The sequence below is a fragment of the Microtus oregoni genome, unplaced genomic scaffold, assembly GCF_018167655.1.
Source record: "Microtus oregoni isolate MIOR12 unplaced genomic scaffold, Mior012 000000F_ref0000247, whole genome shotgun sequence".
NCBI lineage: Eukaryota > Metazoa > Chordata > Mammalia > Rodentia > Cricetidae > Microtus > Microtus oregoni.
The window spans coordinates 79,838,254-79,853,481 of record NW_024543059.1 but is presented as its reverse complement, the minus strand read 5'-3'; the positions used below and the strand labels follow the sequence as shown (position 1 = coordinate 79,853,481).

General features: G+C 39.3%; 1 protein-coding gene across 1 annotated transcript in view; it reads left to right on the top strand.

Moving 5' to 3' along the window:
* The window catches only part of Prss12 (serine protease 12), a 49,705-nt gene that overhangs the window by 4,956 nt on the left and 29,521 nt on the right, over window positions 1-15,228 (top strand). The window contains exon 2 of the mRNA XM_041652539.1: window positions 11,329-11,479. Coding sequence (XP_041508473.1) covers window positions 11,329-11,479 — 151 coding nt within the window. The remainder of the gene's footprint in view (window positions 1-11,328; window positions 11,480-15,228) is intronic.

The window sequence follows — 15,228 nt, the reverse complement described above, 5'->3', positions numbered from 1 at the left end:
CAGTCCCAGGCTGCCATGGCAGAAGGGGAATTCTCGTCTTTAACCAGCAGCGAATTAGCCCCAGGCTGACGACGGCTGGTGACACAGGTAGAATAGATGAAGGTCCGGAATGAACCTGTTTAGTCGGTTTCTCATTGCTGTGGTGAAATGCCCAGGATGATCAATTCAAAAAGGGGAGAGGTCTTCCTCGACTTCTCTTTTCAGAAATTTCAGCCCACGGCCCGTTTGGTTCCATTGTTCTGAGGGCTCTTCTGAGGCAGAGCGTCATGGTAGGGGTCCTGATGGAGCACAGCTGTTCATGGCTTGTCAGCCAGGAAACAGAGAGAAAGAATAAAGGGCTAGGGTTCTGATTCCCCTTCAAGTGCTTACCCATAATTACCTGGCTTCCTGTAACTCGGCATCACCCATCTCTCTACATACTCATAGGCTGGTGGCCAAACCTTAGCCCTTGGCTTTTGGAGAGCATTTGGAAAATCTAGATCATAATAGAATGATCCCCAGATACAGCCTTTATCACCTCATGCTAATCTGCTTCTAATTACTTAGCCACCCCAAATTTCTTAGTTCAGATAGAAATGATGGACACACGGGCTAAAAACTGCTGTTTATAGGCATCCCTTATGGAAGGCCCTATGCTGTTTGACGTGGGTATCAATTAAAATGTTAGCTGAGTCAGGCAGAGTGGCTCATGCCTATAAGCTCAGAACTCGGGAGTCTGGAACAGGAACATTACCCATGAGCTAAAGGCCAGCATAGGAAGCATGGTGAGTTCCAGTGTAGCTAGTGCTAAAGACTGAGATGCTATCTTTTTGTGGTAGAACTCCTCTCTCCTCCTGTATCCCTTTTAATCCTGCATCTTTGAGAAAATGCTTTCCCCTCAGACCCATTGTGTAAATATCTTTAATCTTTGTTAGTCAAGGAAAAAATAAAGGATGGGAACCACATGTATTGGTCAGCTTTGTTTGGAAAATCCCACTCTTTCCCAAATATAACAAATGAGAAACTAAGCTGCTTCGGTTAATTGGTTACCACAATGCACATTTGTTTTAAGAGAAAGAAGAATCAGCAAAAATAAGTCCTACCCCTAGAGCTTTTGGAACTACTAGGAATTAGAATATTCGTAATATGCAGGGATCATAATAAATTTTTGAAAGTTTTCTTAAGAACAAAAAAATGTCATGTTACCATGCCAGTCTTTTTTTCATCTATTATTGAGCTTCACAGGCATATAAAACAATTCATTTTAGTCACTTCTATTGTTTTAGTGGAATAAGTTGAACGTCTTCTGGTAATAACAAGCAACCAGCCACATTCTTGACCAAAATATTCTTAAAACATAGTAATTTCAGCATATAAAAGCAGAAGAATTAAAAAACTCCATTACATTTTGGAGCTGTTAATATGTATTTTACATTGCATTAAATATGCTGCATGATATACACAAATGATAAAAAATAATGTTACCTGAAGACAACTGAATTGGGAGAACGCTTGTTGACTTTTCAACCTTAGTAAAGGATGTTAATTTAACAATGAGAATTTCTTTTCAACCTATCTGAAAGAAACTGAAGTGTGCTGGCCTCATCTGTGATCGTCCGCACCTGTAACTTAAGTCTGTTTTAACATTGTGGAACGGTAGATTTGAATTATAGCATCCCAGGTAAAAGTGCAATCAAGTCATCGTTTAATGTCGGGGCATTTCTCTGAACTAACATCCAACTCAACTCTATCTGCCTCCATCAGTTCACATCTATAATTCATAGTAACTGTCCATTTATTATTCATGTAGCTACCTTTAGTACCGGTAAAAAGATGAGTTGGGCTAGTTCAAAGTGAGAAAACATCCTCTGAAAACCCAATTCTACTCATTGATGTTGTGCTTACTGGAAATTCGTAAATCCCACAAGCTATTCCTTCAAGACACTTCCTATGATGTCTTATGAAAGATGGCACTTTAACCACAGCCAAGCCATAGTTAATAGAACCCTAGTAGAACATCTCCCAAATTTTATGCCGTTAAATAATTTACCCACAAGCAAATGGTCTCATAGTACTAACTGTCAAGGGGGAATCTAAATGATAATCCCCCAAGCAGACTCCCTGGAAGAGAGTCTAGCCATCCAAAGAAAGGTAACGCCCGGAGGCTGCAATGCTTTGCTGGCAAACTCAGAAGGAACTTCAAGTTGAATGGCTTGAAATAGAACGGCTGGGACCAAGGTGTTGGCTGGGCCAAGCAGCCTTGGTGGAAGGGCTTGCTGCAGGTTGTCTGCGAGCATCTCCAAGCTCTTGCCGCATGAGACAAACACCCAGGATTCACACGCCAGCGGCCCTGCATGGGCCTTTGCCTCTGAATTTTCCCTGCCTGTAGTAGCCCAGCCTCTCCAGGCCTGTTCTAATGACGTCATCTTCACTCGACCACTTACAAAGACCCTGTTTACAAATAAGACCATATTCTCAGATTCGGGGAATGAATGAGGACTTCAACATCTTTTGGGGAGATAGAGTTCAAAAACAGCCTTAAGGATGAAAAACTGAAACTCGTGAAATGATGAATTTCATTATTATCAGCTGTTTCTATACTTTCCTTGAACTGATAGCGATACAATGGATGAAGATACCTCTTCTTCCGTGCCATATATTGCGGGAATATTTTTTTTTAGTTTTAATATTTTTATTTTAAATTTTATAAACTTTATTAATTTAAACCTTGCAAATAATATGTCTATGCACGTCAATGAGCTTCCATACAGTTGAAATAGGAAATCTGAAGCGATGGCACTTGACACTGGATTTTACACTTTCACTGTGGAATATGTTTTTATGCACTTATCCACCACCACAGAATAAGAACTAGAAAAACAGTTAGCTTTATATTTTATTGCATGGCTCATGTTCATTACCTACATTCAGTCCTTGCTCATCCCCCTACATTTAGACTTTCCTGTCTCTTTTCTACGCATTATGATATGTCCTCATGTGTTTTTGTTTACATATATAGACATATGTATATATGTGAAGAAGAACATATGGAACTCTACTTTTAACAAAGTTTTCCATGAGGCCAATTTCTGTAATCTCAGAAATCTTTTGTGTTCTCTTTTCTTTCTAAAGCTGAACACATATCTGCATAAAAAGAAAAAAAACCTATAATCTAAAATGACAGTAAGTTCAATATTTTGCCAAAAATTTAAGAAAGTAGAATGTTAAACATTATAGTGTATTGGGATTGGAATTTTTCAAAAGCATCCATCTGATGGTCTTTGGTGCTCTTCCTGACAAGCTGTCATGGACAGCCTTCACAACAATGGCTGGCTTGGTGTATGCATTTATAATGGTTGACGTAGTTGTCCCCAGACCTCTGTTTGTAATAGAAAATGTCAAGTGATGGTATAGTGAAATCTCAAAATGAAAGCATTTAGAAGACAAGAATCCCTGAAAATTTGCCTTTGTGGGATTTGAAGGCAGTGTAGGCTTAGGTCTATTAGAATATAATCCAGAGGAGTTAGCTACCACTGTGAAGGGTATTTATGTGTGGGTAAAAAGGATAGATCATTTTTGATAACAAAAGATTGCTGCAATTGGAAAGTATTTTCCAGGCAAAGAATTTAGTTTACAGTTTATGTGAGAAGTGGTACTGTTGATATGTATAGCAAGAGTACTTAGTCTTCCTGGCTTTGAGCTTTATGATTAGTCTACTTTTCATTCTTTCCTTTATTGAACTAAGGTTATTTCCTTTTCCCATTTATAACTGTGTACCTATAAATTTGTATAAATGTGTCTTAATTTGGGTTTTTATTGCTACTAAAAGACCCCATGACCACAGCAACTCTTATAAAGAAAACATTTAATTGGGGTGGCTCACTTACAGTTTCAGAGGTTCAGTCCATTATCATCATGATGGGGAGCATGGCAGCGTGCAGGCAGATGTGGTGCTGGACCTGAGAGTGCTTCATCTTGCAGGCAACAGGAAGGTGACTGTCACACTGAGTGAAGCTTGAGAAAAGAAACCTCAAAGCCTGCCCCACAGTGACACATTTCCTCCAACAAGTCCACACCTCCTAATAGTGACACTGCCTTTGTGGGCCATTTTCTTTCAAACCACTGCAAAAGTGTGTCTACGCATATACACATCATATCCATAGCCCAACTGCATTAGGACAAAGTCACCCCCGCTAGAGCATCTGTCTTGTGTGTAGGATCCTGACAAAGATGATGGTTCACCCTTCTCTGTGGACAGACAGTCTGAGGCTGTCTACACTTCTACCTGATTAGTTTACTCCCTTGTAACAGTTGGTAAATTTATTGTGATATTTCTAGTAGAATAATGATCACTGACATGCTATAATGCATGTAAGAATACATAACGTCATAAAAGGGGGTTCTAGTAGAATCATTGCCTAGGTTTAGAGGCAAGGGGACCATGTCAGGCACTAGTTCAGGCGATGACTGATCACGACACACCAACTTCTCAATGATGTTGTATACAGCTTTTCTCATCCACAAATTCAGGAAATTGGTTATAGTTTTTAAGATTTCCATCACTTCAAGCATCCTAGGCAAATAAACACAGAAAGAACAAACTGCTGCCTGACAGAGAGCTCATTGTGGGTGACACGCAGAATGACTTCTCAGAATTGCGAGTGTGTGTGAATTTGTTAAGGGACAATTGGACCAGGACTCGTCTCTTCTCCCATCACAGATGGATGTGAGACCCACATGACCCCAGGCTCTCGGCGTGTGTTTACAAGCCCGAGAAGTTATAGTGCAGTAGACTGTTGCCTTGGAAACCATTTCCACTGTCTTTGAATGGTCCTCAGGTTTTCTTTTTCCCATCTCTAATTGCCTCTGTTATTTAGGTGATGTAATTACATCATTCCTTATCGACAACATTGTCAAGCACTATTTTTAATTATTCTTTTATTTTTTTCAGATTATAATATAATTAGATCATTTCTCCCTTCCCTTTCTTCCCTCAAACCCTCTCATATACCCCTCCTTGCTCTTTTTCAAATAAGTGACCTTTCATTAATTGTTGTTACATACATATATGCATATGCACAAATATTCCTAAATAAATAAATACAACCTGTTCAGTCTGTATGCTCCTTGTGTGCAAGTTTTCAGAGCTGACCATTTGATCCTGGGTAAGCAATTGGTGTCCTTTTCCCTGGGGAAGACTCTTTCTCCCAGATAGGCGTTAAGTCTCACCATTATTGTTTGCAGTTTAAGTGTAGCTGTTGTTTGTTTTTGTTACTAGAACATTCTAGCGCTATAGACATGAGTTGTTTGGTGGTATTAAGAATGAATACAGATGATGTATCAATTTAAATGTGATTTCCAATATCATTTGAAATGAATAAATGGATTATTTGATTGAGACAAACTGTTGGAAACTTTAAACAGAGGAATAGACTGCTGGTGTTTATGGTATGCGTAATATTATATCTACCTGTAGAAGGTTTTGTGTTTTTAAATAATCTCAAACTCTCAAGCCCCTCAGACATTTCTTTAACTTTTTACTTACTTTCTTCTTTATTTATTTAGTGTGTGTATTTGGCGGGTATGCCCATACCTCATATGTGCGTGGAGCGCAGAGGACAATTGACAGTTCGCACTACTCCAGCAATTTAACAGCAGGCACGTGTCTACCTGCTGAGCCATCTCGCTGAGTCCAGACATGTTCCTTTTAAGACGTACTGTGCCTCAGATGTTTTAGTTAGTTAGACGGGGACGTCTCTTGCTTAGTCTAAATTTAAAGGTCCAGACTCTATGATGAATTTCAAATGGTCCGTCAGCTGTGTGGTCGCATCCATGTGGCCTCCTGAACAATCCGGATTTGACAGGATAGACTTTGCCTTCCTTCTAATTGCCCTTTGGTTCGCTTGTGCTTTCGTTGTGAAATATGATGTATTTCTCTTAAATGCTGACATTTTTTGAGAAAATAATAGTGGTGAGCAGCTAAGCAAGTACAAGTGAAATTAATGGATAATGTAAACATAACATTTTTTGAAAATTATCTTAAAACCATACATGATAGCACACCAATATGCAAATTATCTCAGAATTTTTTTTAGTAGAGCTTATTTTTCTTTTTAATTTCTTAACTTACAAAAATAAAGGTCCTCCTATATAACCTCTCTCTCTTCCATCTCTCTCCCCTTCTCTCCTACTCTTTCTGTAATGTGTACATGTGTATACGTACACACCACAGTGTCTGCACATCTCAAAGTCAGAGGTCAACTTTGGGTACCTTTCTCTATTACTCTCCACTTTTTAATTTTTTTATAATTTATTTACTTTTATTTTGTATACATGAGAGTTTTGTCCACATGTATGTATATATGTGTACCATGTAAGGTCTTTAGTATATGTGGAAGTCAGAAGAGGGTGTTTAATCTGGAATGGAGTTAAGGCTGTTTGTCAGTCACTGTCTGAGTGCTGAGAACTGGACTTGGGTCTTCTGCAAAAATACCAAGTTCTCTTAACCAATGAACCATCTTCTCAGTCCTGAGTCTTTTTCAATATATGTATATGTGTGTATACATATATACATTTCAATATATAAATATTTAAATATATAAATATATAGAATTCTTTGAGATTGTCATACATATATACATTGTATTTTGATCATATCCATGCCTTACTCTCTCCCTTCAACTCCTCCTAGACTCTCCTACCCCAACGTGTCCCCCTCCTCTGTGTGTGTATGTGTGTCTGTGTACATGATGCTGAATCTGTTAGCACCGCCCAAGTGCACATAGACATGCACCAGCCATTGAAGCATGAACAATCTACCAGTGGCCGCATTCTGTTTTGAATATAAATTATCACCAAGCAAACACAAACCAGAGAGGCCAATACGATGGTCCATATCATCCTTTAGTGCCTTTTCTTCAGAGAAATTCAGCTTTCTGACTGGGAAGGCACATTTATATTTTCAGTATCTCTCAACTATGTATTGCTTGATTGATGGATGCTGTAGCATGAAAGCAACTATAGATATTACCGTGTTAACCAGCTAAGTGTTGGAAATTTTAAATTATAATCCATCTGTACCTTTAATGTATATATTAATGAGCTAAAAGTAGATCCCATATGCATACTATTATTTTATGAATGAGTTTCAAGGTCTTGGTGGCACATATTTAGAATTTCTAACATAGCATACTGGAGTTGGAAGAAATCTTCAGGTATTAAAGCTTTCCTCTTTCCACACTGGTTGACAGGCCTTCCAGACACTTGCAGCTCGGAGTGACATTTAACGAAGGCCATACCCTAAGTTAAACCTCACTTGGCCAGGTGATAAACTTCTTGCACAAAAACCTCCAGACTTCTATATTATATTTACAAATTGCCCATTTTCTTCTTGGTCACATCTTAGGTAACAGAAGCTTATACAAGCAGATAGTCTAAACTGATGGTGAGGCTTCTGAAGGCCGGAGGGGTGATGCAGATGCCAAGAGCCTTTGTTGCTATTGCAAAGGACTGGGTTTCAGTACCTAGCACTCACTTAGTAGTGAACAATTTGTGACTCTAATTCCAGGGAATCTGATTCCTTCTTTTGACCTCCGGGTCACTAGGCATACACATGGCACATATCCATACATGCAGGCAAAAATAAAATAAAATTGAAAAGTGTAAATTTTAAAGGTTTCTGATTTGATGTTTTGATTTCCTTGATTTATATGTATTCAAATGTGTGACGTGTACTTTTCTTTTTTTCCTCCAAATTCATGTTTATTAGTTTCTTTCATTTATAAAAATCCAAATTCTTTGATAATTTTTTTTCTTGCATTTGATAAAAGTAACATCTGCCATTGGGGTTTTCTGAGGAAACGGAATAACAAAACAAATCACGTTATCTGAACTGGGCCATATTCCTATTTATTGGAATGAAGTTTGTTGTCAAGGAGATTTAAAAACATAGTGTTTTGTGAAATAGACATCTGGTGAGTGGGGCGTGATCTTAGAAGGTGGCAGCTGCTATCGCGTGTAGCTTTTCCCATCATTAAAAAAAAAAACTCGTTCTAGTTTCACTGTGTTTTAAATATGATTCTAGATGATAAGTGTGCCTTAGTTAAATCATTTCCTTACATGTTTAAATCCAGACATAAATCTAAACCATAGTCAACAATATAATTACTTTTGACTATGAATGCATCTACCTATGATTCTGTTTGGTTTTCAAACGATATCTAATTTTATCATAGTTTCTGTTTTCATATCTTATTTACAGAAATATTATGTGCTGCATATTTTTGTACATGAGACACTTACTTTGGCACCAGGAAATCCTGAAAGGTTCAAGATCACCTTGATAGCAAATATGAAATATTGCACTTGGAACAGATGCTTGTCCACGTGTGATTGTCTTAGTTACTTTCCCATTGCTATGAAAAACACTCTGACAAGTGCAACTTATTTTGGCTTACAGTTTTGAAGGACACGGTGCATCATGGCCATGATGATGTGGCACTAGGCAAGGAAAGCATAACCATAGGGGCAAGAGGCTGCCTGGTCACATTGCATGGAACCATGAACAGAAGTAGTGCGGGGCTACAAAGCCTCCAGTCCTGCCTCCAGTGACCCACTTCCTCCAGTGAGGCTCCATAACCTTCCCCAAAGCAACACTGACAATGTCTTTCTGGAGTGTGAGAGGACGATTACATCTTGATGCTGTCTATGTTTTTTCTCTCTCTCTTTTTATTTTTATAAATTCCACTGTTTGCCCCATTCAGTTTTGCCATTACTATTTTTACCTATTAATTTTCTCTTAGTATACAAGGAAGTAGATTTCCTCATGATATTTTCATGCACATTTAACTCAGCTCTTCTCTGTTTACCTAAACCTGTCATAGAAATTCATCCTTTTCTATGCTCCCATAATTTAGGTATCTCCAGGCAGACCTGGCTTTATATGTCGCAAACCTGCAAAGGATTAATTGCTATGTCGGGAGGATGCATCTGTGGATGTTAACTAGTAGGCTGGGGCTGAAGTCTGAAGTCTTCAGACTCTACAGCAGTGACCCTCACAGCTGCTCAGAGGTGAAGCTAACGGTCGACCTTTGGCTCCATGCATCCAGACTCTAGAATTATCCACAGTTGATGGAGTGGGCCCCTAGGCACCAAGAGTGGATCTATGTTTTCCTTCATTCTCTCTGGTCTGGGTCAAACCTTCAGCTTCCTGAACGTACTGCCTTCTATCCCTTTGATCTCAAAAACGTTCTCCCTGGGCACCTGGGACACCCACTGCACCATTTTTCATCCTGTAGATACCTTATACCTGTAAATACAGCTGAAAACACAGGCCTGGTGGAGTACGCTCCCTTGTTTGAAATATCTTCTCTAGGTTCTGGGTGTCATTTGCTAACCATTCAGCCAACTAATATCTCTTTCATGCCTTCTATCAGGTTCATGAATATATAGGTAGGGAAGACAGTGTCTCTGTCTTCATCTTCATTCAGACGGAGTGACAATTGATACACAAATAATCATGACAATCCTAAATAAGAACAAACATCCAAGAGAGACAACATTCATCAATGGAACAGGACATGCCTCTGAGTGCCATTTTATGATTTCCTATTCATTTTTATTGTTACTTTGAGACTGAGTCTCTCTGTATGGTACTGGTTGGTCTAGAACTTGCTATCTAGAGCAAACTGGTCTTCAACTTGTGAATGTCCTCCTAGATTTGCCTCCTTAGTGTTATGGGATATTGTTTTAACTGGACAAAGATGTGTTACATTTGTTTGTTTATGCTGCATTTGTTTAATTATGAAAAGATGTGTTGCTGTTTCACCTTGCCTGCCTAAGGCAACTGATTGGTCTAATAAAACACTGAACAGCCAATAGCCAGGCAGGAGAGGGAAAGGCAGGGCTGATGGGCAGAAAGGATAAATAGGAGGAGAAATCTAAGAATGAGAGGAGAAGAAAGAGGAAAAAGAGGGCGACATGCTCAGGGCAAGAAGTCAGGCAACTGTCACTCAGTCAGACATGAGCAGCAGTGAAAGTAAAATATACAGAAGGAAAGAAAAGTAAAAAGCCTCGAGGAAAAAGGTACATAAAGAAAACCAGGTTAATTTATGTTAAAAGAGCTAGCCAGAAGTGAGCCTAAACTAGGTCGAACATTCATAACTAATAAGAAATCTTGGGCTGGAGAGATGGCTCAGTGATTAAGAGCATTGCCTGCTCTTCCAAAGGTCCTGAGTTCAATTCCCGGCAACCACATGGTGGCTCACAACCATCTGTAATGAGGTCTGGCGCCCTCTTCAGGCATGCAAGCACACAGACAGAACATTGTATAAATAAATAAATAAATAAATAAATAAATAAATAAATAAATAAAAAGAAATCTTGGTGTCATGATTTGGGCGCTGGTTGATGGCCCAAGGTAAAGATCCTGGTACATCTGAGAGCTAAGATTACAGTTTGTACCCACAACCCGCCAGGGTGCTGATTCAGCTCAGGCAGCCAAGCCAGGCCTCCTTAAGAAGGGATGTTGATAGTTGAGAACCTAATGAAGGGAAAGTGGCAGTTATGTGAAGATCAGGGGGCCATGATTTCAAGCATAAGGCACAGTAAGAATAAGAATTGTGAGGTGCAAACCGTCCTGGAATTGTGTTTAGGGTTGGAGGTTGGGGACATATGGTTACATAAGGGCCAGGAGTGATGACAGAGGGCTTTAGAGATCCGCAAGGCACCAAGACCATGGGAATGAGGCCACTTGTGGGGGTCCTTACCACAGCAAGTGAATGTGTACTGAGCTGCACCCAAGTGAATTTTCAGGAACTGTTTTTTGGAGGTCCAATATATAATGTCCATTAATTTATTATAATGAATTAGATGGAAATTTTCCTTAATTTCTACAAATGTAAAAATAATTCACCTTGAAAAAAAGTATGCTATAGACAGAATTATAGTTAATAATTACATTTGAGAATGTTCAATTTACTATAAGTAAAAAAATGAATGACACCATCATAATCTGATGAAAATTAACTGTTTCAAAAAAAAAAAAGAAAATTAACTGTTTCTCAAGGGCTTGGAAGCTTGTTCATGTGTCCTTTCTGTTTTCTGAAGTTGTAAAAAAACCAAATTAGGACTCTTTTCACCAAGGAGCTCTCTGTATGAACTGGTTCGATCTGGAGTATTTTAACTGGTCAAGATTCCCATAGTGTGTATTAGAGATGCATGTGTTGCCCACGCCACCAATGTGGCCTAATCAATATTACTTCTGAGAACAGGAGGAAATGAAATACACGCACTGTGATGGAGAAAGAAGAAAACGTGACTCAATGTTGCTTTTAATTTTGTATCACACAGGCCCGCTGTTGCCCATCATCCGCCTTGCTGGTGGGACCAGCGGGCATGAAGGTCGGGTGGAGCTGTACCATGCTGGCCAGTGGGGGACCATCTGTGATGACCAATGGGACGACGCAGACGCCGAAGTCGTCTGCAGGCAGCTGGGTCTCAGGTTTGCTTTCTGACATTTTCTCAATTTTTGATATTGTTACTTCTGTAAACCAGAGAGAGTACTGTATGTTTAGATTGTGCATTTCCTTAAACCAATAAAAAAGGTCACTTTTTAAAAATGTTTATCTTTGTACTAGTGTGTACACTCCCTGAAGAGGATATGCATGTATTCTATAGGTCTTATCTGCCTTTGTCTGAGCGAGGCATTTTACTACTTCCAATGTAGCCTTTACATTACTCTTAGGTCACGGCTGTCGTTGTCTACTACAGTTATTATTTTTCATAGGTTTATGGACGATGCACTGATTGTTAGATTCCTTTAAATTTAACTTTTCCAAAGATTACCTATATGTTGGAAGTTCACTGCCTCTTTTGTTAGTTATGCTTTGGAGCCAAGGTTGTTTCTTCATGCACAAAGGAAGTAATTCCCATATATGGAATGGAATGATCTGTATAAAGACCTCAGGATGAAAACCACCATCGAGTGTCCTTTCAGGCTTGTGATTATTCTGAAATATTATGTTTTTTTTTTAAACATTGGTTAGCAAGGCTTAAAAGTTTACCTAGGAGCATGTGAGATCTTTTAAAGGTTAATATTTTACACTAAATTTTGTTATTCTACTTAGCACTGTGCAGGAGGCCCCTGTGATAAGAATCTTTCAGGCGTATATCATGTTGTCTAGTTAGCCAAAATCTTTGATATTGAGATAGGATTTGTGATTTTGGGTCAATTAGTCTAAGTTGTTTAGAATTGTTTTATGGCTCTTGCCTTTTCAAAATTCTATATTTACACTGAAGTATTTTAAAGTATTTAAAACTTTTATCTCTAAAAGCTGTTTTTTTATTTTAATTTATTTTTTAAATTTCATTTTACATTCAATCCACAGTTCTCCCTCTCCCCTTCCTCCTCCCTCACCTTCCCCCAAGCCCACACCTCATTCACTCCTCCCAATGGGTAAGGGTTCCCATGGGAGCACATTAAGTTGGGGCAGTACGAAGCCCCTCCCCGGTGTATCTAGGTTGAGCATGGCATCCCTCCATAGGGAATGGGCTCCAATAAGCTAGTTCATGCACCAGGGATAGATCCTGGTCTTACTGCCAGGTGCCTCGCAGTCCAAACTTCACCACTGACTCTCCCATAGGGAAGGTCTAATTTGGTCCCATGGAGGCTCCACAGCTGTCGGTCTAGAGTTCATGAGTTTCCCCGAGCTTGGTTCAGCTGCCTCTGTAGATTTCTCCGTCGTGATCTTGACCTCCCTTGCTCCTATATTCCCTTCTCTCTCTTCGATTGGATTCCTGGAGCTTGGCCTAGTGCTTGGTTGTGGATCTCTGCATCTGGCTCCTCAGTTACTGAAGGCTCAATGATGATAGTTGGGGGTATTCAGCAATCTGATTACAGGGAAGGCCAGTTTGGGCTCCCTTTCCACTATTGCTAGGAGTCTTATCTGGGGTCATTGTGGATTCTTGGGAATTTCCCTAGCACCAGGTTTCTCCCTAAGTCTACCATGGCTCTTTCTACCAAGATCTCTCATTGCTCTCCCACTCAATCTCTGAAAGCTTTAACAGTAAGAACACTGTCCAGCATAGCCAACATACCATTATCATAATGAGCCTAATTTCTCTTACATTCAAGTGTTTGGAGTCACTCACACAGCGTCTTTGACACATGGTTTGTCCACAGGGGGACAAGGACAAAGTAATAGAGTGTAGTTGGACTATATGGCCCTGAAGTTTTAGAACCTATGCCAGTCTCTTCTGTTTTCATAGCCTAGACTTGTTGAGTGGACACACTGGAGACTGTCCCATCTTCTGACTTAGTGTCCTTAGGTCATTTCATTCTTACAGATTCTGAAATTGGAAACTAGTCGCAAAGGCTTCATTGGCTCAGTGCTAGTGTTCTGCGTAGGAACCAACACAGGTGATGGGATATTTTCTTCTCCACCAGGAGTCACAGAGTCAAATTGGCTCCTTTTCGTTTGTTTGCTTGCTTAAATCCCATAGTGGCAAGGCTAAAATTGAGCATTAAGGGAACCTTTTCAGTCTCTCTGTGTAACTAGAACTAACTACTGATTTGTAGTTCATGAGTAAGAAAAGGAACAAGCATGAGAAATCCTAGGACAGTGGCTTTGACCTTAAACACTAGCAGTATTGTTGGCTAGTATTCCTTCAGGTGGGTCAGATAGGGCTAGTCAGTTCCTTTTAGCAAAACTGTAACAAATTGTGGATTTTTCCAGATGAATTTTTTTTTAATAGTTTGGCTATGCGTCCGTTTCAAGGCCAGTGCTATGAATGTTTCCAAGTGTCGCTGTTGGAGATAGAATAGCACAGCACGAGTGCCTGCCGGCCTCTAAAAGCCTGTGGTCCTACCTCTGAGCTGTTACAGGATAGCTCTTACTAACAGTTCTCTTGTCCACCACATGTTTCTAATTTACAGCGTTTAGCTATGTAGCAGCCATCTAAAATTCATCGGCTGTTGGAGTCAATCTAATTAGGGAGCATTAAGAGTAAGCTGGGCATTTGGTGGTGAGGTTATTAGACACGATTCCTCTATTCAGAGCTTCTATTTAGTTAGAGGTGATCTATTCGGGGTTCTGTATTTTCAAAACGCTCTAATGCGGTGGTTCTCAACCTTTCTAATGCCGCGATGGTTTAATACATTTCCTCATGTTATGGGGACCACCAGTCATAAAACTGCTTTCCTTGCTACTTCATAACTGCAGTTTTGCTACTATTATGAATTGTAATGTAAATACCTGATATGCAGGGTATCTCATCTGTGACCCTGTGGGTGCTCAGCGTTTTTTTTTTTTTATCTTGACTATGAAGAAGTCTATGCCTTTACCCCAATAGCATTGTAAAGACTATGTCAATAGCATGTTGACTTTTTATTAATTAAAAGTTTTAATTTTTTTGAGATTTTAATACGTGAGTACACTACTTACATCATTTCCACCCCTCCTTCTTACCACTCCAACTCCTCCTGTTCCCCCAATCTTCCTCTCAAGTCCATGACCTCTTTTAAAATTGTTGTTACATATATACCCTACATACAAACATGTGTTTGTTCACTGAAAGGCTAAGTACCTTTGGATGAAATTGTTTTTAGTGTTCGATGTTTGATAGGAGACGGCATAGTTGTTTCTTGCTTTATTTGTTTTGTCCGTAGGCGAATCTCATTTCACTTTTGCTTGCCTGGTTGGATTCCTGAAAGGAGCCTGCATCAGGCGTTGCTGCAGTGCTGGTTGCAGTTTCCGTGTGAGATTCCGTCTTTGTGACCTTCGCATTTGAATAGAATCAGTGTATATTGGTAGCTGGAGAGCTTTCTCAATGCAAAAGGAATTATTGTACTTAAGTTACTTAAATTGGATTAACTCAGTATGTGGGGATGATGAAGAAGAAAAGGGAGACAGGCGGATGCTTTCAAATTAGATAACCTGGGGGTGCTTATGTATCCAGTAGTGTTAGGTGGAGCCATTCTCGAGTTCCTTTCTGTGAACTTAATATTAAAAGCATTTTAAAAGCCCAGCTTAGCATGACATCACATTGAACTGTGCTGGAGTTCCATAATTTACACAGAAATTTAATTATTTAAGTGTATCTTTCCATTAGTTTTGTTTTCCTTAGGGGGAGCTATAAAATTCTCCTATAGAATGATAGTAAATGTTAGGATAAAATTATTATAGTATACGTTGATTTTTAAACCTTTTCTTTGCCTTTTTATTTCTCTCTCCATTAGAAACACTTTGACTG